Source organism: Lepidochelys kempii, chromosome 23 (genome assembly GCF_965140285.1).
Source record: "Lepidochelys kempii isolate rLepKem1 chromosome 23, rLepKem1.hap1, whole genome shotgun sequence".
Classification (NCBI taxonomy): domain Eukaryota; kingdom Metazoa; phylum Chordata; order Testudines; family Cheloniidae; genus Lepidochelys; species Lepidochelys kempii.
In genome coordinates this window covers 14,271,961-14,295,727 of record NC_136402.1, presented here as the reverse complement: position 1 = coordinate 14,295,727, position 23,767 = coordinate 14,271,961, and the positions used below count along the sequence as shown (strand labels likewise).

The following is a 23,767-nucleotide window of genomic DNA, read 5'->3' as shown; positions in this document are numbered from 1 at the left end:
AGCTGGACTCCCATTGTGCTAGGCGCTGCACATTATTTATTAGGGGTATTGTGGTAACACCTAGGACCCTCTTGTGCGAGGCACTGTACATTATTATTTCTACCAGGTGTTAATAGAGTGCCACCCAAGAGCTCACAATCTAAGCACCCACAGCGGTTTAAGTTTATTATAAGTAACAAATTAATAATGATTCTATTCTTATTGATTATTTGCATTTGCTAATACTTAAATGCTTCAATCAGACTCTATTTATTATTTTTAATAATGAGACACACACTCTTCTTCTAGGTTTCAGAGTAGCAGCTGTGTTAATCTGTATTCTTTCCATATTGGTAGATAGATTTTTTGTCCCACTTGTGTGGTAACCAATTCCTCCCCTCCTCCTACCCCCCCAGATTCAAATGTACAAGTAACTGCGTATTAATGGCAACTAGGGAGACTTGAAAATGAACGGACGGAAGAAGGTTTCCATTGGAAAATGCTGATCTGGTAACATCAAAATGCAGGCATGTGTCAATGTCTTCAGCAGCAAGCGTTTCCTTTCAATATGGGCCAAAGGTTTCCTTTCGGCTGCTTCCTTTGGACTTTGATGCTCTCCGTGATAAGGCAACACAATAGAAAGTTTTAAAGGTGTCCATGAGGCCGAAAGGAAGCAACTTGAATTATTTCGCCCAAACAGGTGAGATTTCCACTTGAGGGAGGAAACGAAATTGCAACACATCAGAATTCCCCGTGGATCTGAGACACAGTCACTCTGGTCTAGCCTAGTGTCCAAACTAGTCTAGTCCGGCTAGTCTAGTCTGTCCAGTCACCAAATTCGGATCCGTTCTGCTCTATTCCAGTCCAGTGACCATGTTATATTGTGCTCCAGTTAACTCCAGTAGCCAATTCTGTTCTGCTCCAGTCTCCCCTGCCTAGTCTAGCCCCCATCTCTGTGAGAACTCCTCCTCCCTCACCCGACCCGACCCGACCCGACCCGCGGGCTGGACTCCATAAACTCTATCAGCTGCTCTCTCATAACTCGGAGTCCTCCAGCACCATTGAGCCCGCCGGCCGGAGCGTCGCACGTCTGGCCGCGGTGGGGCTCTGCCTGCCGCCGCGCTGCCATAGAGTGGAGCGCCCGCTCCCATCAGCCCCCGCGCAGCCCCGCCTCCTTCCTTCCCGGGCCGAGCCGCCGCTGACGCCGTCATGGTAAGACCCGGGGCCGCGGGGGAATCCGCTGCCATCCGCCGGGAGGGGGGCGCCGAGCCCGGGCCTGGGCCTGCGGGGGGCTGAGGCGGGGCCCCGGAGGGCCGGATCGCCCTGAATGGACGGGGGGGGGGCCTCCGTCGGCGGGGCCTCCCCGCGCACATGCCGGGGGGCAGAAAGCTGGGGGGGCTCCTGGCTGGGGGGGCATGTGAGATGGGGGGGTACCCTGTGCGGGGAGGGAGACGGGGGGCACTCAGTGGGGGGGGGGAGGGATAGCTCAGTGGTTTGAGCATTGGCCTGCTAAACCCAGGGTTGTGAGTTCAATCCTTGAGGGAGCCATTTAGGGATATGGGGCAAAAATTGGGGATCGGTCCTGCTTTGAGCAGGGGGTTGGACTAGAGACCTCCCGAGGTCCCTTCCAAGCCTGATATTCTGTTCTATGATTGGGGGGTGGAGGAGGATATGTGGGGCAGCCAGCACGGGTGGGGGGCTCCCAGTGGGGGGGGGGGGGTGGAGGAGGGTCTGCAGGGCACCTAGCAGGGGTGGGGGGCACCCTGTGCAGAGGCTGGGAAGGGAGGCACCCCATAAGGGGAGATGAGGGACGTGGGGCACCAAGTGGGGGTTGGGGGACCCGTGGAGCAGAAGGCATGAGGGTTACTGGGTGTGGGGGGGAGCACCCAGTGTGGGAGCAGGGCACCCAGTGGGGAAGGATACAGAGCACCCAGAGATTGAGGGCAGGGGTGACATGTAATGGTGAGGGCACGCTGGTGGGGGGTACTGTGGGGTATGTGGTCTGAGAAGGGGGTGGCACAGGTGGGTGGGCTGTTTGAGGGTAACCCTGTAAGGGGCAGGGTGAGGAGGGGAGGACCTGGGGATTGGGGGGGGCATGAGGAGCTTGGGGAGACGGGCTATGGGGGGGCTGCTGTGCACACCCTGGGTGCAGGGGGTTCTAATTTGCCTGGGAGCCGTGGCCATTGGGGTAGCAGCAGCAGGGGATGGGGTGACTTACGGGGTACTAGGTGTGTGGGAGAGTCAGGGCACGCCTCAGACCCATAGCTTGGGGTGTCCGGCGGGGAGGACACCGAGGCAGGGGCCCTGACAGCGTCTGTCCCCCCCAGGGTGTCGATATCCGACACAACAAGGACCGCAAGGTTCGCCGCACGGAGCCCAAGAGCCAGGATATCTACCTGCGCCTGCTGGTCAAGGTAACGCCCCCCTGGGGGTCTGCAGGGGGCCAGGACACCTGGGTTCTCTCCACAGCTCAGGGAGGGGAGTGGGGGCTAGTGGGGGGAGGAGCTGGGAGTGAGGACTCCTGGGTTCTATCCCCAGTTCTGCAGGGGAGGGGCTGGGAGTGAGGACTCCTGAGAGGCAGGACACCTGGGTTCTGGGACTGGCTGCTGCTGTCTAACGTGACCTGTGTAAGCACAGCCAGGAGAGCCTGTCACTGCCTCAGTTTCCCCATGGTGTCCATTGGGGGGGGGCGGCAAGGGCTCCCCCTGATGGCCGTGTCCCCCCCAGCTGTACCGCTTCCTGGCGCGCCGCACCAGCTCCCGCTTCAACAAGGTCGTCCTGAAACGCCTCTTCATGAGCCGCACCAACCGCCCGCCACTCGCCCTCTCCCGCATGGTAAGTGGGGACGGGGGGACCCACGGCCCCTGCTCGCCCGGCCCTACCTGTGCCCCTCAACCCTACCCACAGCCCCCGCTAGACCAGCCCTACCTGTGCCCCACAGCCACCTGCTCGCCCAGCCCTGGGCTCTCCTCGGGCCCCTCATCCCAGCCCTGGGGCCACGCCCCAGCTCTGCCCGACCCGCAGTGCCCCTGTGCTGTTCCATTTGACTTGACACGTGGACTCATGGGTTCTCCTCCTGCCTGTGTCCCTGTACCCTGGAGACACTGACAGCGTGTCCTGGGAGGGCCATGTTCTGGGGTGCTGCGCTGCCCAGAGTCGGGGGATCTCACTGATCCTCTGTCCCCTTCCTCCCCCAGATCCGCAAGATGAAGCTCCCAGGGCGGGATAACAAGACGGCCGTGGTGGTGGGAACCATCACCGACGACATCCGCATCCACAACATCCCTAAGCTGAAGGTGAAGCCGGGTGCTGCGGGGTCCCCACCCCAACGGGTTGGGAGCCAGGACTCCTGGGTTCTCTCCGGGCTCTGGAGGGGAGTGGGGGCTAGTGGGGGGGGGGCAGCACCGGGGCCGTCACTGACCCATCTCTCCTGGCAGGTCTGTGCCCTGCGGGTGACCCAAGGAGCCCGCAGTCGCATCCTGAAGGCGGGGGGTCAGATCATGACCTTTGACCAGCTAGCCATGGCAGCCCCCAAGGGCCAGGGCACTGTGCTGCTCTCAGGTGAGTCCCCCCACGCCCTCTGCTGGGCCGGGCACTGGCCCTGCCCCACACAACCTGCAACAGGCAGCTGGGGCCAGCTGGGCTGCAGGGATGGGACTCAGCAGGGGGCGCTGTCCCCGGGCAGCCAGTTTGAACAAGGTGGGGGCATTGGGGCCAGCGCTGTTAGTGCTGTTGAAATTGACCTGCCCCACCCCGGGGGGGCCACGTCCCAGCACTGGGCGAGGGGTCCCTGTATACCCAGCCCTCATGCCCCACCCCGGGGGGGCCGCGTCCCAGCACTGGGCGAGGGGTCTCTCTGTGACCAGCACCCACGCCCCACCCCAGAGCTGGCCACCCCAGCCGAAGGGCTCTACACAGAATTGGAAGGGACCTCGAGAGGGCGTCTAGTCCAGTCCCCTACATGCATGGCAGGACTAAGGATTATCTAGACCATCCCTGACAGGGGTTTGTCTGACCTGCTCTTAAAAATCCCCAGTGATGGAGATTCCACAACCTCCCTGGGCAACTTATTCTAGTGCTTAACCACTGACGGGAAGTTTTCCCTGCTGTCCAACCTAAACCGCCCTTGTTTCAATTTAAGCCCATTGCTTCTGGTCCTGTCCTCCGAGGTTAACGAGAACAATTTCTCTCCCTCTTCCTTGTAACCACCTTTTATGAACTTGAAAACTGTTATCACGTCCCCTCTGTCTTCTCTTCTCCAGACTAAACCCAATTGCTTCAATCTTCCCTCGCAGCTCATGTTTTCTAGACCTTTATTTTTGTTGCTCTTCTCCGGACTTTCTCCAGTTTCTCCACATCTTGCCTGGAATGTGGTGCCCAGAACTGGACACCATGCTCCAGCTGAGACCTAATCAGCATGGAGCAGAGCGCAAGAATCACTTCTCGTGTCTTGCTCACAACACTCCTGCTAATACAGCCCAGAAAGACGTTTGCTGTTTTTGCAACAGCGTTAGTGTTGACTCATATTTAGCTTGTGATCCACTCTGACCCCCAGATCCCTTTCCGCGGTACTCCTTCCGAGGCCGTCCTTTCCCATTCTGTATGTGTGCCACTGATGGGTCCTTCCTAAGTGGAGCGCTTTGCATTTGTCCTGATTGAATTTCATCCTGTTTACTTCAGACCATTTCTCCCGTTTGTCCAGATCATTTTGAATTTTAATCCTATCCTCCGAAGCAGCTTGGTATTGTCCACAAACTTTAGAAGTTTCCCCTCTAGGCTATTTAAATTCTTGATGAAGATAACTGAACAGAACCGGACCCAGAACTGATCCCTGCAGGACCCCACTCGTTAGGCCCTTCCAGCCTGACTGAACCACTGATAACTACTCTCTGGGGAGGGTTTTCCAACCAGTTAGGCCCCCACCTCAGGATTTCCCTAGTTTGTTGATGAGAAGGTCTGCAAGACAGTATCAAAAGCCTCACTAAAGTCGAGATATACCCTGCCCAGCCTCGGGCACAGCTGTGTGGGGGATCCTGGCGCAGAACAGGGCCCTGACCACCTGGCACATGGAGCTGCTGGCCCTGGAGCTCTGCAAAGGGCCCAGGCTGCCCCTGTGGGCTGGTGCCTGGAGAAGCCCTCCCTGCGCTGTCTCTGAGCCGGGGGGTCTGCACCCCTATGTGAGGTTGTCACTGTTGATGTAACACTGTCTCCCCCCAGGGCCCAGGAAGGGACGCGAGGTGTACCGGCACTTTGGCAAGGCCCCCGGCACCCCCCACAGTCACACCAAGTGAGTGCAAACCCCCTCCCGCTCCACTGAGCCACTGCTCTGGGTCCCGCTTCCTGGGGGTGCCTGGCCCAGCTAGGCTGAGCATGAGCCCTGGGTGGGGAGAAGTTCAGGTAATAGAAGGATATCCCCAGAGTGGATCATGTTCCTGTGTCTTGTGGGGGTCAGGCCTCCTGGGTTCTGTCCCTAGCTATGTGGGGTGGGGGTCTGGTGGTTGGGGGCCAGGACCCCCAGAGACACTAGAGCCCTGTGACCAGCCCCACTAATGTGTTGGGTCGTGTTTCAAAACAACCTGCCCCTGGAGCCGTCACTGGCTGTGTCCAGCTCCTGCGGGCACCTCGCTGTAGGGTGCTCCCTGGGCCTTCCGCCCCTGGAGAGCAGGTGGGGGTCAGCCTGTGAACTGGGCCTGAGCAGAGGGGGGGAATCCCTGGCATGGGAGGAAGCTGGGTTGGGGGAGCAGCACCCGTGGGCATCCCGCTAACCCCTCTCTCCCCTCCCCACAGGCCCTACGTGCGCTCCAAGGGGCGGAAGTTCGAGCGGGCCCGGGGCCGCCGCGCCAGCCGGGGCTACAAGAACTAACTGCGCCGGCCTGCAGCTGCCTGGGTCCAATAAAGGGGTCAGAACCATGGGCTGGTGTCTGCTCTGTTCGCTTCCGGGGCGGTGCCCTTCCTCCTGACTATCCAGAGGGCCACGTCCCAGTGCGGGGCGAGGGGCCCCCGAATACTCGGTCCCCGTGCCCCACCCCACAGGGACTGCATCTCAGCACCAGGCGAGGGGTCCCTGGATATGTAGCCCCTGAGCCGCCCCAGGTTGTAATGGGGTCTGTATTAGCTCCTGTCAGTCTCCCACAGGCAGCAGCTGTGATGGTGGCAAGGGTAGGTTTTGGGGGCACCTGCCCTTCCAGGGGGCCTCAGGCTCCCTCCAAGGGCTGCCCCCTGACCTGGCTCCTCCTTGGGGCTGTGTAGGGTGAGCCCCATTATCCACATGGAGCAGTAGTGTGTCCCCCTGTCATTCCCCCCCTCCCCTGCTGAATAGGGTCTCTGAGTCAGTGGGGCAGAGGGGAGCCCAGCAATTGGGTCACTCATGCTGGGAGTGGCCAGTGCCCTGCCCCTTCAGCCAACCTCCCACCCCAGGGAAGAGCTGGGGACAGGCCATGGAGAGCCTGCCCCACCCCTGCTCTCACTCCCTAGAGCCCACTCCCAGGAGTCGTCATCCCCCCCCTGCTAAACCAACACTCCCAGAGTGAGGGGCCCAGGGCTTTCTCCATGGCAGGCTGTGGCTGTGGGGCAGGGCTGTGCCCACAGGGAGAGGGGGAGGGCTCACCTTGGGTTGCAATACCCTCTGTCCATGCCCCAGACGGGTTTTGGAGGGTGCCTTGCTCACGGATCTCTCCTCATAGTCATTACCAGGAACAAAGGGTTTATTTCCAACCAAAAAGGCGGGGGGGGGGGGTAGTACAAATAATCCAGGAACCCACCTGCATTGAGAACAACAGGGCTGTGGCCCTGCAGGCCTCCCCCCCCCCCCCCGTTTGGCAAAGGTGGGGAATTGCCTCCCCTTCCCAGCTACCCCCCACCCCCTCAAAACGGCTAGAGCCAGGAGCAGCTGGGCAGAAGGGGGAGAAAACAAAGCCGGAAACTGAGGCAGAAAAGGTGATGCTAGAACCCAGCAGTCCCGGCTCCCAGTTTCTCTTTCTCCCTAACCCCGCCCTCCCCCTGACTGGGAGGGGAGTGTGACTAGTGGTTGGGGGCGGGCTGGGAGCTAGGACTCCTGGGTTCTATCCTTGGCGGAGCATGGTCTTTCTGTGCCTCAGTTTACCCTCGCCTGTGTGGAAGGGGGAATGATACAGCTCCAGCTGCTTCCAGTACCCAGTTACCATCCCATCGCCCTGCCTTCATGGGCTGGAATCAATGGGGGGCTTGGCCCCTCCCAGGGCTCGGGCCCACAGAGGCCAAATGTGACCAGTCTCCTTCCTCCTAGGAGCAGGATTCATCCCTCCGCCAACCATAGCCCCCTTCCTGTGCAGAGACACCCCCAGGAGGGGGCACCGTGGGGCCAAATGCTCTATCCAGGCTGCCACGCAGATCAGCTACAGCTGTGAGCAGGACCCCCTGCCCACCCCCAGTGAGCCTCCTCAGGTGCTGCACCCCCAGATCTCCCCACCAGCCACTGGCGTGGGGGGGAGAATCCAGGCCCCTATCACAGCCCTACACCTGCCAGCCACTGGGGAAGGGGGGAATCCCCAAAGCCCCACCTCCCTCACCTATGCCAGCCCCATGGGCTCATGTAGCAGGCAGGCCAGGTAGCAGCAGATGGCCCAGGCCCGCCCCGGCTGGACCCCGTGCAGGAAGCGGAAGCACAGGGCCTTGTCAGCCAGGCTGGCCAGGCTGAGCACCTGCAGGCAGGCCTCCCCCTGCTGGGCGCTGAGGGCCACGGGCCGTCCCACAGGAAGGGGGGCAACCCCGGCCCTGTTCCCCCCCTCCCCGCCCGGCAGGGCGGCACTGCAGCAGAAGGCCAGGAAGCCACTGGGGGCGGCCAGGGCACAGCCCTGCAGGGCATAGAGCTGCCGGCCCCAGCCCTCGAAGCGGAGCTGGGCGCAGTCCAGCACCACCCACGGGACGCCCCCGACCCGGGACGCCCGCTGCGGCTCAAAGCGCTCCACGCGGGCTGCACCACACCGGCACCTGGGGAGAGGGGGATGGGAGTGTCAGGCCCTGCCCTGGGGGGCGGGGGGCCCTCTGTGCCACCCCCATTCTCATGTGTGGGGACCAGCCCCTCCAGGCCACACCCCCTTCCCAGGTGGGGGGGACCACACCTCCCCCCCATTTGGGGGGCCTACCTATCCCTCTGGGCAACCCCTGCCCCTTGGGGGGGTGGGACTACCCCTCCAAGCCACGCCTCCTCTCCATGTGAGGGGTGGACCAGTCCCTCCACTATTCCGCATGCAGATACCCAGGTAGGGATAGGGGGGTTCTCCCCTGCTCCCCTCTAGGGGGCGCCAGCTCCCATCTGGTCCCAGGGCAGGGACTGACTGGCTCGGGGGCCGGGAATGAGGTACGGGGCCTTTTCCCTCTGGGGGGGCTGGCCCCCTGGGGGGGCTCACCTGGGCCAGCCCGGTCTCCATGAGCTGGGTCCAGCTGAGCCAGTAGCGGGAGACGGTGGCCTCGGAGAGCTGGAAGCGAAAGGCCAGATCCTGCAGGAGCAGCCCCAGCCGCACCAGCACCAGGAAGAGCTGGGGCTCAGGGCGCTGGAGGGGCCCGGTTCGGCCCCCCGCTGCGGCTCCCCCTCAGACAGGAAGGCCAGGAATGCGGCCAGGCGCTGGGCGCTGCCGAAGCCAGTGTAGAACCGCAGCCACTTGCTGTCGTCCTGGACGCTGGCCAGGCAGGCCCAGCCCGGCCCCCCTGCTCCTTCAGCTTCTGGCCGACGTGCAGCATCGAGCTGCGGCTCCACTCCAGCTCCTCCCGCAGCCCCCGTGTCCGGCTCTCCAGCTGGTCCCGCTCGCACCGCAGGTTCCGGTTCTCCGCCTCCAGCGCCGCGATCCGTTGGCCCAGCTCCGACGCCAGCACCCAGCACTCGCTCTCCGACCTCTCCTGCGGCACGCAGAGCCGGAGATGCAGCTGACTCTGGGGTGGGGCTGGGTATCCGGGACCCCCTCGCCCAGCGCTGGGATACAGCTGACTCTGGGATGGGGTACGGGAAGGGTGCTCCCCGCAATGATCCCCCTGCCCCCTCCTTGCAGCACAGTGCCCCCTACTGCCTCACCCCTCACCTGCAGCTCCTGGCAGTGCTCCTGGCTGGCAGCCAGGGCCTCCTGCGAGCTCTGCAGCAGCTGGCTCTGCCGATGCACCATCTCCTGCAGCTCCCGCACCATGCGGCCCAGTGCGGCCGGCTCCTGTGGGATGCCGTAGGCCGCCTGGTCGTGCTGCATGGCCGGCTGGGTCCCGCCCCAGTGCTGGGCATAGCAGGGGGATGCTCCCGTCACCTCCATCAGCTCGGCTGCCAGAACCAGGTCCCCAATGCCAGACGGGCCTTCCACTGCAGGGACAGGGCGTGGGGTCACTGGGGGAGAGAACCCAGGAGTCCTGGCTCCCAGCTCCCTGCTCTAACCACCAGACCCCACTCCTCTCCCAGAGCCAGGGAGAGAACCCAGGAGTCCTGCCCCTCTGCGGGATGGTACCTTTGTCCTCAGGTGTCTCTCCTGGCAGCCAGCAGCCCGGACGGATTCTCCTTCTTTGGGGCTCCAGCAGGCTCCTCTGGGCGCCTCGCCGAGCTCTGCCAGGCGCCTCATCCCGCACTTCATGTTCCGGCCCGTAGTGGGCGCCAGAGAGGCTGTACGGGGAGATCTTGGCAAACCAGTAAAGTGCCTGAATCACTAACGTTTGCTGCTAACAGCAGCCTCGTCAGCTGCCCATAGAGAGGCCACGCAGCGGCCTTCGCTTAACCAAGGCAGGAGGGGAGCAGGTTCCGGGGTCCTGCTACGAACATGGAAATCGCTGATATGTGTATTTTAGAAAAATAGGAATGGATCTATCAGGGCATCGAGGCACATTCATGCTAAAACCACATTTGGTTAAATTAATGATCAGAAGGAAACCTCTTGCCTGACCTTTAAAAATTGCTCGCTTAGCAAGTGTTCTTTAAGTGACATGTCATCGTATTAGTAACGTGTAAATAAGGGGGGAAAGTCTGAGTTTGTCATCGTATTACTAACGTGTAAATAAGGGGGGAAAGTTTGTTCGGGGGAGTTTCTTCAGGGACACTCCCTCTGGACGCATCTCAGGGTCCAGACAGAAGTTTGGCCGGCGGAAGCCTGTCACAGCGCCACTCGAGGGCCACACTCAGCTTCGGTAATTATCAAGGGTTGAGGGTGTTTCACTAACCTGTTGTGTAAGTGCCTGACACTAAGTAAAGTTTAGCTTTAAGTGAAAGCACTCTTGTGTTGTCCTGTTTGTGCCAGCCATCGATCGGCCGCGTCTCCCCTGACACCACCTTGCACAGAGGAAAAGTTACCAAGAACTTTGGGTTGAAAGAACGCCGGGGACAACATGGCTGGGTTCATGATACTCCTGGAGAAATTGGGGGCAATGGGGGATAGATTCACCAAGGGCAAGTCATGCCTGACCAACCTGATTGCCTTCTATGCTGAGATAACTGGCTCTGTGGATATGGGGAAAGCAGTGGACGTGATACATCTTGACTTTAACAAAGCTTTTGATGTGGTCTCACACAGTATTCTTGCCAGCAAGTTAAAGAAGTATGGGCTGGATGAATGGACGATAAGGTGGATAGAAACCTGGCTGGATCGTCCGGCTCAACAGGTAGTAATCAACGGCTCAATGTCTAGTTGGCAGCTGGTATCAAGCGGAGTGCCCCAGGGGGTCAGTTTTGGGGCTGGTTTTGTTCAACATCTTTATTGATGATCTGGATGATGGGATGAATTGCACCCTCAGCAAGTTCGTGGGTAACACTGAGGGGAGAGGTAGATAGGCTGGAGGGTAGGGATAGGATACAGAGGGACCTAGACAAATTAGAAGATTGGTCCAAAAGAAATCTGATGAGGTTCAGCGAGGACAAGTGCAGAGTCCTACACTTAGGACGGAAGAATCCCATCCACCGCTACAGACTAGGGACCGAAGAGCTTGGCAGCCGTTCTACAGAAAAGGACCTAGGGGTTATAGTGGACGAGAAGCTGGATATGAGTCAGCAGCATGCCCTTGTTGCCAAGAAGGCCAACGGCATATTGGGCTGTATTAGTAGGAGCATTGCCAGCAGATCGAGGGACGTGATTATTCCCCCTATTCGGCATTGGTGAGGCCACATCCAGTTTTGGGACCCCACTACAGAAGGGATGTGGACAAATTGGAGACAGTCCAGCGGAGGGCAACGAAAATGATCAGGGGTCTGGGGCACATGACTTACGAGGAGAGGCTGAGGGAACTGGGGTTATTTAGTCTGCAGCAGAGAAGAGCGAGGGGGAATTTGCTTGAAGCCTTCAACTCCCTGAAGGGGGGCTCCAAAGAGGATGGAGCTCGGCTGTTCTCAGTGGTGGCAGATGACAGAACAAGGAACGATGGTCTCAGGTTGCAGTGGGGGAGGTTTAGGTTGGATATTAGGGAAACCTATTTCACTAGGAGGGTGGTGAAGCACTGGAATGGGTTTCCGAGGGAGGTGGTGGAATCTCCTTCCTTCGCGGTTTTTAAGGCCCAGCTTGACAAAGCCCTGGTTGGGATGATTTAGTTGGGGTTGGTCCTGCTTTGAGCAGGGGGTTGGACTAGAACCTCCTGAGGCCTCTTACAACCCTGATCTTTTGTGATTCAATAGACCAGAGATCCCTGTCCCCGGCTGAGGGCGCTGCTATTCCCCCATTCCTCCAGCCCTGAATTTACCCACAATCCCTCCTACCTCTCCCCACCTTCCCTTTGCAGCCATCCCAGCTGGAGCAGGATAACAACCTACTACTGCTGCCAGCTCACGGAGCCAATTCTTCAGGGGCTCCGGGTGGGTGTTAGGGGGCTCTGGTCCAGGGCCTGAGGAACCCAACTTCTGTTGCCTGCCCTGGAACAGCCCCTGGAAAAGGAGCATCCGCTGGGTTTCTGTGCCTCTGGTTCCCTCTCTGTAGGAGGGGATAATGCGCCCCGACCTCTCTGCCAGGGGGCGTCAGGAGGGTACAATCACGATGAGACGCTCAGGGGCGAGACAGACCAGGACTCCTGGGTTCCACTCCCAGGTCCATTTTCCTGCCCAGTGTGGAGAGGCGATTGTGGGTCGGGAGTGAGGGGCACCGGCAGAGACGGGGGGGGGCTGCCGGTCGGGAGTGAGGGGCGCCGGCCGAGCCGGCGGGCGGGGGGGCTGCGGGTCGGGAGCGAGGGGCGCCGGCAGGGGGGGGGGCTGCGGGTCGGGAGCGAGGGGCGCCGGCGGGGGGGGGGGCTGCGGGTCGGGAGCGAGGGGCGCCGGCGGGGGGGGGGGGCTGCGGGTCGGGAGCGAGGGGCGCCGGCGGGGGGGGGGGGGCTGCGGGTCGGGAGCGAGGGGCGCCGGCGGGGGGGGGGCTGCGGGTCGGGAGCGAGGGGCGCCGGCGGGGGGGGGGGGGGGCTGCGGGTCGGGAGCGAGGGGCGCCGGCCGAGCCGGGGGGGGGCTGCGGGTCGGGAGCGAGGGGCGCCGGCGGGGGGGGGGGGGGGCTGCGGGTCGGGAGCGAGGGGCGCCGGCGGGGGGGGGCTGCGGGTCGGGAGCGAGGGGCGCCGGCGGGGGGGGGGCTGCGGGTCGGGAGCGAGGGGCGCCGGCGGGGGGGGGGGGCTGCGGGTCGGGAGTGAGGGGCACCGGCAGAGACGGGGGGGGGCTGCGGGTCGGGAGCGAGGGCCGCCCCCAAGGCTGGTACCTGCAGCACTGGAGGGGGGCTGGGCTGCAACAGTCTGGCCCCTCAGCCTCGCTCTGGCTCGAAGATGGCGGCTGATCTGAGCCTGCCCTATTCGGGCCCAACGGGGGCGGGCGCATCTGCCAGGGACAAAGATGGCGGCGGCCATGTGTGAAGCCCGGGGCGGAGCTTGACTTCCGCCAGAAGCTGGATCTTATCGCAGGGAGGGGAGAGAGATAGGACAAAGGGGGCAGAGCTCTTCCCCTGCCAGAGCTGGGGAGAGAACCCAGGAGTCCTGGCTCGCTGCCCCTCCCCCCACTCTAAGCACTAGCCCCCACTCCCCTCCCAGTCAGGAGAGAACCCGGGAGTCCTGGCTCCCAGCTCTCACTCGCTGCTCTAACCACTAGACACCACTCCCCTTTCAGACACGGGGCTGGAACCCAGGAGTCCTGGCTGCCGACCCCTCCCCAGCTCTGCCCCTACAGCTGTCAGGAATGCTGCCCTGGGCAATTCACGCCCTGCGGAGCTCAGGCCCGTGTGGGGCAGAGGCCAGGCATCTGCCAGGGAATTGGGAGCTGCTTGCAGTGTCTGGGGCTTTGTCATTAGCTTCTGTGCAGGGAGCATCCTGACATTGCCTGGCGGGGGGCTGGGAGCCGGGACTCTTGGGTTCTCTTCCCAGCTCTGGGAGGGGAGTGGGGCTGATGGTTAGAGCAGGGAGGCTGGGAGTTATCCAAACAGCTGTGTCAATGACTCTCTCTGATCCACTCACGCCGTTTACACCACCTTTAGCTTTTTGTGCCTTTGTGGCCAGAATTTGGCGCCGGCCCCCACGAAAGTCCCGGCGGGTTCAACGGGAGCCAACTTTCTCCTGAGTTTTCCCAGAACTGCAGCCACTCGGGGCTCTATGCAGAACACCCCAAACCCTGCCAATTAGCAACGCCGCAGATTTGGCTCTAACAGGTGCACTGGTGGCAGCTTCTCTTCCAAATGGGAACCCAGGCATCCCGGTGGGAGATGCCGCTTGCCCACTTATTACTCTAATCACAGGGCTGCCAGCAGCTGAGCAAGCTCGTTAAGAAGGTGTGTTTTCCTCCCAGCTTTCCTGGCTCTGGGCCAGGCGGCCAGGCCTGGTAGCAGGTGACGGGCGCGGGAGGGCAGGAAGTGTTAGCAAAGCCAGCGCTCTTGAGACGGGCTTGGAGCTCGGCAGCATCACTCGTTTGGATCTTTATGTGGGGTGAGATTGACCCCAGGGAGCTGAGATCAGAAGCCGGCCCTCCCTACCCCCAGTGCAGTCAGGGGTGACTCCGGATTGACCCCGGGGGAGCCGAGATCAAGGGTGACTCTGGATTGATCCCGGGGAGCTGAGATCAGAACCCAGCCCTCTCTGCCCCCAGTGCAGTGAGGGGTGACTCCGGATCCAGCCCAGAGGTGGGTGGCTCTGTCCCATGGTGGAGGGTGTTTCTCATTCATGTGCCATGGGGTGCTCTGAGCCAGCCTCCCGCAGTTGCTGTGTAGGCGGTTCCCAGCCCCAGGGCTCAGGGCGCTGGCTCGATGCCTTAGACCCAGGGGATCCCCGCATCACTGCGACAGCTGCTGAGCCAGCCAGGTGCTGCCTCCCGCCCTAGGGCAGGTAAGAGAGGGGGCTCCCTCTGCGGGGGGTTCTCCCTGCACACAGCCCGGCTGGGGATGGAGGGCTAGGGGCTTGGCCTGGGGGGGCCCCCAACGGCTCTGTGCTGGCTCCCTCCTTCACTCCGAGCAGCTCCAGTGTCTGGTTCTTCCTTTGCCCATGGGCCCCTTGCCTGGGGCAGCCCCGGTGCCAGCCAGCAGCAGCAGGGCAGAGCTAGCCAGGGGGAGTGCGGCCGGGGGATGACAAAATGTACACAGGTAGGGATGGAGAGAAGTTGTGTGGGAGGGTGGAGCGGGTGTGGGGTTGGAGGGCTTCCTGTGGGGCTGGGTAGAGGAGTGCGGGGGATGGAGGAGGTGTGGGGGTGGAGGGGTTCCTGTGGGGCTGAGTAGAGGAGTGGGGGGGTTGGGTGGAGGGGTTTCCATGGGGCTGGGTAGAGGAGTGGGGGGTGTGGTGGAGGGGTTCCCATGGGGCTGGGTAGAGGAGTAGGGGGTGTGGTGGAGGGGTTCCCGTGAGGCTGGGTAGGGGTGTGGGGTGGAGGGGTTTCCGTGGGGCTGGGTAGAGGAGTGGGGGGGTTGGGTGGAGGGGTTTCTGTGGGGCTGGGTAGAGGAGTGGGGGGGTTGGGTAGAGGAGGGGGGATGGAAGGGGTGTGGGGGTGGAGGGGTTCCCCTGGGGGCCGCCCCACACATCAGGCTCAGGCTGCAGCTGAGGACACGTGGCTCCTGGCTCTGCTTGTGGCCAGCTGCGTGACTCTGGCCACGTCCCTGATCTCACGGGGCCTCAGTTTCCCCATCTTTACAATCGTTCAGCCTGCCAGCTGCACAGGGCAGCACGGTTTCCCTGCGTGTGAGCAGCACCTGGCCCAATGTGGCCTCGCTCTCGGCCCCTGGGCAGCCGTGGGGTCCCACCCTCCATTAGGTTACTGACAAGAGCCTCTAAGACACATAAGAATAACGTGAACAATCGGAGGCGAAGAAACGAACTCAGGCACTGTGATTTCCCCTGGCATTACCCCATCTCTCAGACACAGCTCACTGGGGACACCACGTTTTCAACTACCCCCGAGGCTAGAACAGCAGTAAATAGACTCAGCTTGTTTACTTTGATAGCTGCAGTTGCATTCAAATTGTGTAAGACTTTTCACAAGCTGGGACCAGGGAGCTCTGCCCGGCCTCTCCAACGCTACAATAACACTGATAATCGTTCAGAACATCTGTCTGTTTATATTGCAGCATTAAAATACATGCACATGTGCACACGCGATGTTATGAGGGAGGGCCTTGATGGTTACCATGAATCATGATAAAGCTGAAGGGTGTAATCTGTTGGGTTACCTAGAAGGAGCAATTAAGCTGATGGTATGTAATGAGAGTGGGAAATGACAGAAGCCACCACCCAAGGCATGGTGCCAAAAGGCAAGGCCTGTGCAAAAACAACAAAAAGCTAACCCAGGGAGATGAAGAGGGGTTTTCCCAGGATGCTGGAACTAGGGTAGAGGACATTTGGTTTCTACTCCTGCCTCTGCACCTAGGCAGCTCCAAGTCACATTGATCGCTCTAGGCCTCCTCTTCAACATGAGGATAACGTTCCTGACCCCATCTGTTTACACGTCATGGGGGTGGCTTAGCCAGAGACACAGTGGCCATGGAAGAAAGCAGCGAGACAAAGCTTTTTGGGGCACAGGACTGTCTGAATGCAGGCCTGGATTTCTGAACAAGGAACCGCCCTGCTGCTGCTTGATCCTAGTGCACTGAGGGAACTAGGCCTTTGCATCCATTCTTGGTCACCCCAGATCACACAGGACTCCTACCAGCCATTTCTCCTCCAAGTGATCGGACACTGACGGACTGCGCCAGCTGAATTGGGCAGCAACATTATGCATCAGTCAGTAGCTTTGGGCGGTGGCAGAAGATGAGCCATCATCAGTTATTCATCCCACTGCCCCTCCGTGGCTGGATTCCAGCCTTGCCACAGACCTGGGCATGAAACAGCAGCTGGGCAAAACTTTCCAGACGAAAGTTTTCATTTGCTGGGGGTGGCTCCAGGCATTGGGTGACCGAGACCTTGCACAAACTTGTGGCGATTTTGACACATTTTTTTGGGTCGGGGAAAAAGCGATTTGCGAAAAGTCCAACGGTTTGATTTTTAGGGGCAGGGGATTCATGCTGCTCTGCCGCTAGGAACTTCCACCCATTTTATTTGATCTTTTTAAAGGCAAAAGTGTATTTAAAACCCCGCTTGCCACTGGGCCGAAACAAAAATGTCTGATTTGCCAAAAACTCTAAAACAGAAAAAAAAATCCATGTTTTGCCCCATGTGTAGGTTCATCAATTCTAAAGCCAGAGGGGACCCTAGTCTGCCCTCCTGTCTAGCACTGGCCAGAGAACAGCCCCGCAATAACTGAGCAGATCTGTTACAAAACCAGCCGATCTTCATTTAAAAATGGGTGAATTGTCCCCCTGGTTTGTTACTCTGACTGTTCCAGATGTAGTCCTCGTTTCCAGGCTGAATGCATCTTGCTTCGACTTCCCGCCATCAGATGGTGTTTAACCTTCTTTTACTAGACTGAAGAGCCCGTTATGAAATCGCTGTTCCCCATGGATAGACTGGGATCAAGTCACCCCGAGCCTCCTCATCAAGCTAAATAGACTGAGTCGCTCACTCTCGGTGGGTTTTCTCACTCTTGAACCATTCTCCTGGCTCTTCTCTGGCCCCTCTCTGATTGATCGCTGTCCTTCCTGAACGGCGCACACCAGAGCTAGACACAGGCTCCCAGCAGTGGTCGCACCAAATCTAGAGGTCAAACAGCCTCTGCTCCATCTTAAGATTCCCCTGTTGACATGCCCCAGGCTCGCACAGGGAGCTCACCTTCAGCCGTATATCCGCCACGTCCTCCCAGGTTTCTGCAGGGTCCCGGCTTCCCACAAGAGAGTCCCCTGGCCTGGAAACACGGCCAGCGTCCTTTAATCCCAGGTGGCTACGGTGATGTTTAGCCGTGGATTTGTGACCTTTCTCTATCGGAAACCTCCTGCACATCCGAGGTTCGTACGTCTCCCCGACAAGCAACTAAGGCCGTCCTCCTCCCCTCGACTTCACACAGAACCGTGGGTCAAGTTCAGCGCTTTGCTCTTGTCTCCCTGGCCAGGTCAGAGCGGCTCGAAAAGAATCTGTAGCTGCATGCCAGGCCCAGGTGGGACGCTCTATACTAAAGACACCACATCTATACTAAAGACAAGACATCGGCAGGACAGGGCTTCATCCGGAGCTGGGTACCCCAAGCCCCAACCTTCCAGCCTCCCCGCCTCCAGGCGAGTTTCACCATCGACACAGAGCGACCTGCGTGTTCCACATCAGTCCTACCAGAACAAGCCACTCCACCCCTGGGCGAGGCGGAGGAAACAAGCGATTCATGACAGTCTTCACGTTGGGGACGGCAGACAGGAAGAGCTCGGGGCACCACAGCGAGAGGCGTGGGAATGTCCTAGATTATGGCTGCTGCAAATTGAAAAGCCATCGATACCCGGCCACGTGAGGCTGGAAGGGGCCTTGAGGGGGCGTCCGGCCCAGCCCCCTGTGCCGAGGCAGGACCAAATCTACCTAGATCGTCCCTGGCAAGGGTTTGTCCGATGTGGTCTTACAAATGCCCATGGATGGGGAGCCCACAGCTGTTCTGGGGAGCCGGGTCCATAGTTGAATTCTCCTCCCCATTCGAACATTTCCCCTGATTGCTCACCAGGATCTCCGTCGCCAGCAACTCAACGATCGATCCCCAGCCTCCTTAGACCAGCCTGGTACGCCTCTGTAGGCCGCTATCGGCCCTCCTCAGCCAGCTCCTCTCTGGCTGGACCAGGCCTGGTTCTTCCGCCTTTTCCCCCTTGGCTGGGTTTTCTAATCCTCCCACTCATTTGGCTCCTCTCCTCTAGACTCTTTCCAAATGTGGCCAAATCTCTCTGAAAGTGCAGCACCCCAGAATGGAGCTTCCCCCCTACCCGGACAAGCAAGCCTTCCTGTGGCTCACACTCGACCCTCCTGTGCACAGGGCACAAGTGATCCAGTTTGTGATCCACTAGACACCCCTCCGTGTGCTGTTTTGCGGCACCCCTGCCTAGCCAGCTATTTCCACCTCACTGGGCCACTGATTTTCCCTTCCCAGCGCCGTTCTCTGCGCTGGTCTGTTGCGAAGGCCTTCTTGCTGATTTCAGCCCCATTCGCCAATTTTTCAGACCCCTCCCAGTGTGGGCCCATCCGCAGGTATCCCAGGCAGGGCGGGAAGGAGTCGGGTTTGAAGTGCTCAGGGTCAATTTCTCAACCATCCGCAGACTATGGCCGTAACCCTGGAAACTCAGTGAGAGGCTGAGTCAGGAAACCGCTGCTCGTGCACAATCAGACTTTCGCTGGGTCTCTTCCTGCGGGCGCTTGGGGCCCGTTCGGATTTTAAGGAGGAGCGAGCGTTAACTCTCGGACTCCTGGTGTCTGTCCTCACTGGATAATTAGTGACTAATTGTCTGATTTCCCCCTCCCCTCTTCCGCCATCCTAGTTCTGCACCGATGTGAACATGGAAATCGGCAAATCTCAAGAAAGTGTTAAAGTGAAGGCCAGGTTTGCGATCCGAATCCGCTGGCACGGGGCCTGGTGCTGAGCATTGGCTCCAGTCCGGTAGCCAGTGCAGGCAGCCCCGGGGGGACGGGCGGCCGTGGGGAACAGAGCCAGGATCCCTATACAGGAGAGTCAACCCGGCTCGTGGCCTGAGGCTGGAGCAGCCTCATGAATCGCTGGGTGGCCTGGCCACCACTGTGGGGGAGGGTGTCATGTGACGCACGCCATGGGCATGACTCAAATGCACACACAGAGCAGGGCCCAGCCCCTCCAGCAGGGGGCAACACACACAGAGAGCAGGGGATGAGGGGTAACTCTGAGGGCTCCTGCCCTGTCTAATGACCCTCATGCCTCCCCCATTGCCAGCCCCAGGATGTTCAAGGAATATTTCCAGTACAAGGGGATCAGCTTCCCCAGGCTGATCTACTCGGAGCAGGGGCTGCGGGAGGTGGAGAACGAATTCCAAGTCCAGGATGATGACGTCTTTAACGTCACCTACCAGAAATCAGGTACCGTGGGGCCCTGGAGCCAGGGCTAGAGCTCTGGAAGTGGGGTCGAGTGGTTAGAGCAGGGGGCTGGGAGCCAGGACTCCTGGGTTCTCTCCTCGCTCTGGGTGGGGGCTAGGGATTCTGAGGACCGCACAGCACTGGGGGGAAGGGGGTGGTTCCCCGTTGTCCATAGCAACGCTCACCACAGGCTGTCGCCATAGGGACCGTCTGGATGCTGGAGATCCTGAGCCTCATCCACAGCAATGGGGACCCCAGCTGGTGCCGCACGGTCCCTAACTGGGACCGGGGGCCCTGGTATGAGACTGTCTTGGGCCTCCAGAAGGCACGGAGCAACCAGGCACCCCGGCTCATCAGCTCCCACCTGCCCGTCCAGCTCTTCGCCAAGTCCTTCTTCCAGTCCAAGGCCAAGGTGCAGGAGCTGGCTCTGGGGCCGGGGCGGGGTGGTGGTGGTGGGGGATGTAAGGCAAAGCCTTGGCTCTGGGTTAAAATAAAATTCAGTTTCTAGCTCCTTTGGTTGTGGAGAAAAGCCCCCAAAATACAACTCTGCCAGAGTTTGCAGAGAGCCTGAGCCCACTGATCTCCCCCAGCCCCTTTCCCAGCATGCACCCAGGGGCCCAGTCCCCCAGCCCCTTCTGCAGCATGTACCCCAGGGGCCCAGTCCTCCACTGCAGCCTCTCGTCCAGCATGCACTCCTGCGGCCCAGCCCCTCCCCCAGTATGCACCCCAGGGACCCAAGCCCCCCAGCTCCTTTCCCAGCATGCACCCCGGGGCCCAGTCCCTCAGCCCCTCCTGCAGCATGTACCCCGGGGCCCAGCCCCAGCCGTTCCCCCAGCATGCACCCAAGGGCCCAGTCCCGCCCCCACTCACCCCGTGTCCCCCCCAGGTGCTGTACACATTGCGGAACCCCAAGGACGTCTTTGTCTCCCTCTACCACTTCGCCCAGATCTTCCGCCCCTACAAGGAGCCGGGGCAGCTGGACCAGTTCCTGGAGCAGTTCCTGGAGGGAGACGGTGAGTGCCATGCGGTGGGCGGGAGGCTTCCCCCCCCCCCCGAGATGCCCCCCATGACCGCCTCCTTTGCACTTTCAGTGCCCTTCGGCTCCTGGTTCGACCACGTCAAGGGCTGGATGGGCCTGCGGGACCAAGAGAACTTCTTCTGGATCACCTACGAGGAGCTGCAGCAGGTGGGGGAGGGGGCCCTGGGATGGGGGGAGGCGCGGATCCCAGCAGAGGGGAGGGAAGATGGGGGAGGCATGGGGTTGGGGCTGGAGTAGCTCCAGGTGGAGAGGATCTGAGGGGGGAACCCTGAGGGCAGAGGGTTGGGGGCTGGGCTCGCCCAGGCAGGGGGAGTTAGAGCTCACTGTTACCCCTCCTGCAGTTACCCCACCCCACCAGCTGAGGGCGCTGTTGCCCCCCTCCCCACTACCCTGTAACCATGGACATGGGGGGCCTGTGGGTCAGCTCCCCCTGGAGCAGAAATCAGGGGCTCTAGGTCCGGCCTTAGCTCAGCCACGGTGCCCCCAGCCCCGGATGCAAGGTGACAGGAGCTGGTGCCGGCAGAAGGGTCACAAAATGCAGCAGTGACACGGGACCCCCGCCCCCCGCAAGAGTGTGAGGGACCAAACCCAGGCACTGCGCCACGTGGGGTCCTGCTTCCTTGCGCCACCCAGACATGGAGTCACCGAGATCGGGGCCCCATCGTGCCAGGCACTGTCTCGGAGAGCTCCAAGTGTAAATCGACAGACAGTGAGAGGGTAAACTGAGGCACAGCAGAAGGCCCATGACTTGTCCAGGGTCACCCAGCGGTTCAGTGACAGAGCCGAGCCGAGACCCCAGGAGTCCCCCAGTCCATCTCCAGCCTCCTCCATCCCAGCCAGGACTCCAGGGACCCATCTCTGAACCGTGCCAGGGACTCCCGTCCCTGCTTCTGTCTCCCCCGGGGCTGGCCCGAGGCAGGATGGGGAGGTCCCCTCAGTCGGAGAGTCCCCCTGAGTTAGATCCACCCCGTTCTGAGGTTCTCCAGCGCGGCCCGAGGCCTTCCTGCCTCGGTTTCCCCAAGCCTGGTGCGCCCCTGAGGGAGGCCTTGACACTGACCCCCTCCCCTCCTGCCCGCAGGACCTGCGGGGCAGCGTGGAGCGGATCTGCCAGTTCCTGGGCAAGCCGTTGGAGGCGCGGGCGCTGGACGGGGTGGTGGAGAACGCCTCCTTCCAGGCCATGAAGCAGAACAAGATGTGCAACTTCAGCCTGGCCCCCGGGTTCCTCCTGGACCAGACCCAGAGCTCGTTCCTGCGGAAAGGTGGGGCTGGGTGGGGGGGGGCTACGGGAGGCGAACAAGGTCCCATAAGCTGAGTCCTGGATGAAAAGAGATGTAGACCCTGGCTCAGCTCCGAATGACGGGGCTGTGGGTCGGGATTGAGGGGCACCAGCAAATCTGGGGGGAGCCCAGGTCCAGGCTAGTAGGGGGCTGTGGGTTGGGAGTGAGGGGCACCGGCAGAGCTGGGGGGAGCCCAGGGCCGGCCTAGTAGGGGGCTGTGGGTTGGGAGTGAGGGGCACCGGCAGAGCTGGGGGAGCCCAGGGCTGGGGTAGTTGGGGGGGGTGATGTGGTGGCCACTCCCATAATGCTCTCTGCTCTCTCTTTGTCACAGGGATTGCCGGGGACTGAAGAACCAGCTCACCGCAGCCCAGAGTGAGAATTTCGACCGGATTTACCGGGAGCAGATGCAGGGGCTTGATCTGAGCTTCCCCTGGGACGAGCCGAGCCCCCAGCCCTCCCCACCCTCTACCAACTGCTCAGGCCCCTCACCGGGCGGCAGCTGAGACAGGAGGGAGTGCAGTGCACTGGTTAGAGCAGCGGGGCTGGGAGCCAGGACTCCTGGGCTTCAGGTTTAATAATCGAAAACAGGACTCCCAAGGGCGGGGATAGGGGTGTCCTTGGGCAGTGGGGTGCATGTTGGGTGCTGGGGGTCAGGTGTCCAGGAGGGATAGGATGGGCCCAGGACTCTGTGTTCCCAGTGGCTCCCCGTGGGGCAGGTGGAGCTCAGTAGTTGCGCTAACCACTAGACCCCACTCCCTGCACCCTGTGAGGCCATGTTAGTGGCCCCTCTGGGAGGTCTGTTGGGAGAGGATGGAGCTCCCCCCCGCCCCCGGCAGGATCCCTGCCCCATTCAGCCCCCACAAGGTGCAGAGGGAGTGGGAGGGGGGTTAGTTCAGTGTGTGTGTGTGGGGGGGGGGGTCAAGGGTCCCCCAGGATCTGGCCTCCTCTTAACCTGAGATCTGTAGTAAACACAGAACAATAAAACTCATTTCTTGCTGGGTACCTAATGTGGCCACTCGGGGGGAGGGAGGTTGGTTGTCTGGGGATCCCTCACCCAGTGTTGGGCCAGGGCCCTCTGGGTGGGGAGCGGGGGCTGGGTATACAGGGACGCCTTGCAGCCCCTCAGGGGTGGGGCACGGGACTGGTTATCTGAGGACCCCTCGCTTGGTCACACTCAGGGCAGGTCCGGCCCTCTCTCGGCGATGGGCTCAGGCTCTCAGCACACTCAGGCAGGGTCTGTCCCCCTCCAGTCACATTTCCAGACTTTTCTTTGCAGCGTGAGGCCTAGAAACGCCCTGTTCCTTCTGCCCGGCACCTGGCACCATGCCCAGGCTGGCTTTCGCTCCCCCCACTCCAGCAGCTGAAAGCAGAACCCGAGTTGTGGCCCCATCACTTTTATTGTTGCGGGTCGCTGGACAGAACTGTCAACAGCCAGTCCTAGCACGTCTCCATCCGTGCACAGGGGGCGTGACTGATCCCCCCCGCCATCAACCCCCCCGGGGCCATACAGTGCCCCTGTCTGACACCTCCCCCCCACCCCAGACTGCACCACCCTGACCCGGAGGGTCCCGACCGCAGAAAACCCAGCAGCTCTGAGTCCAGTGTGAACCCCAGGGTCCCTGCAGGAAGCCAGCTGCATGCTGGGGGGTCCTGGCACCCTAATACCCCTGGGAGCTGAGATACAGAGCACCCCTCCCCCTGTCTCAATGGGAACCAATTTCCCATCCCTCAGGGATCACAGCAGGGTCAGGCAGTGGGGCAGGGACGGGTGGGACTCTTAGACCCACAGTTCTACATCCTGACATCCCCCCCCCCAAAAAAAATGGCATGGTCCAGCTAGGGAAACCCCTTCCCCCTGTTCCAGAACACGGCATGACCCATCTAGGGACACCCCTTCCCCCCCATCCCAGAACATGGCATGACCCATCTAGGGACACCCCCTCCCCCCATCCCAGAACATGGCATGACCCATCTAGGGACACCCCCTCCCCCCATCCCAGAACATGGCATGACCCATCTAGGGGTACCCCTTTCCCTCATCCCAGAACATGGTGTGATTCCTCCCCCCCCCCCCGCCCCATCGGACCCATAGGCCCATCTAGCCCAGCATCTA

The 23,767-nt window shown here is 60.9% G+C and overlaps 3 protein-coding genes across 4 annotated transcripts; 2 read left to right on the top strand and 1 right to left on the bottom strand.

Moving 5' to 3' along the window:
* Nucleotides 1-1,084: 1,084 nt before the first annotated feature.
* Nucleotides 1,085-5,891, top strand: RPL18 (ribosomal protein L18). The gene is made up of 7 exons (XM_073322191.1): nucleotides 1,085-1,191; nucleotides 2,307-2,393; nucleotides 2,707-2,814; nucleotides 3,177-3,275; nucleotides 3,417-3,540; nucleotides 5,197-5,266; nucleotides 5,767-5,891. The coding sequence occupies exons 1-7, from the start codon at nucleotides 1,189-1,191 to the stop codon at nucleotides 5,840-5,842; spliced, it is 567 nt and encodes a 188-aa protein (XP_073178292.1). The 5' UTR covers nucleotides 1,085-1,188; the 3' UTR covers nucleotides 5,843-5,891.
* Nucleotides 5,892-7,857: 1,966 nt separating this feature from the next.
* LOC144929739 (uncharacterized) lies at nucleotides 7,858-9,524 on the bottom strand. The gene is made up of 3 exons (XM_078850201.1): nucleotides 9,441-9,524; nucleotides 9,033-9,298; nucleotides 7,858-8,853 (listed from the first exon to the last, which is right to left on the bottom strand). Exons 2-3 carry the CDS (start codon nucleotides 9,249-9,251, stop codon nucleotides 8,503-8,505), a joined length of 570 nt encoding a protein of 189 aa, XP_078706327.1. The 5' UTR covers nucleotides 9,252-9,298; nucleotides 9,441-9,524; the 3' UTR covers nucleotides 7,858-8,502.
* Nucleotides 9,525-16,407: 6,883 nt separating this feature from the next.
* Nucleotides 16,408-22,655, top strand: LOC140902235 (sulfotransferase 2B1). Of its 2 annotated transcripts, none has more exons than XM_078850196.1 (7): nucleotides 16,408-18,835; nucleotides 19,199-19,341; nucleotides 19,542-19,750; nucleotides 20,225-20,351; nucleotides 20,430-20,524; nucleotides 21,456-21,646; nucleotides 21,986-22,655. In XM_078850196.1, the coding sequence occupies exons 1-7, from the start codon at nucleotides 18,792-18,794 to the stop codon at nucleotides 22,155-22,157; spliced, it is 981 nt and encodes a 326-aa protein (XP_078706322.1). In that variant the 5' UTR covers nucleotides 16,408-18,791; the 3' UTR covers nucleotides 22,158-22,655. The 2 variants fall into 2 exon arrangements, with proteins under 2 accessions (XP_078706322.1, XP_073178216.2); XM_073322115.2 differs by having other exon boundaries at nucleotides 16,411-18,835; nucleotides 21,456-21,636; nucleotides 21,986-22,104.
* The last annotated feature ends 1,112 nt before the right edge of the window (nucleotides 22,656-23,767 follow it).

Bases quoted from the DNA above. Each gene is read 5' to 3' on its own strand.
- LOC144929739 (XM_078850201.1), bottom strand. From the start codon at position 9,251: ATGGAGGTGACGGGAGCATCCCCCTGCTATGCCCAGCACTGGGGCGGG. The intron at 8,854-9,032 runs GTGAGGGGTGAG...TGCGTGCCGCAG, and splicing joins AGCACTGCCAGGAGCTGCAG to GAGAGGTCGGAGAGCGAGTG.
- RPL18 (XM_073322191.1), top strand. The intron at 3,276-3,416 runs GTGAAGCCGGGT...CTCTCCTGGCAG, and splicing joins ACAACATCCCTAAGCTGAAG to GTCTGTGCCCTGCGGGTGAC. The intron at 3,541-5,196 runs GTGAGTCCCCCC...GTCTCCCCCCAG, and splicing joins GGGCACTGTGCTGCTCTCAG to GGCCCAGGAAGGGACGCGAG.
- LOC140902235 (XM_078850196.1), top strand. From the start codon at position 18,792: ATGGAAATCGGCAAATCTCAAGAAAGTGTTAAAGTGAAGGCCAG. The intron at 19,342-19,541 runs GTACCGTGGGGC...CTGTCGCCATAG, and splicing joins CGTCACCTACCAGAAATCAG to GGACCGTCTGGATGCTGGAG. The intron at 19,751-20,224 runs GTGCAGGAGCTG...TGTCCCCCCCAG, and splicing joins TCTTCCAGTCCAAGGCCAAG to GTGCTGTACACATTGCGGAA.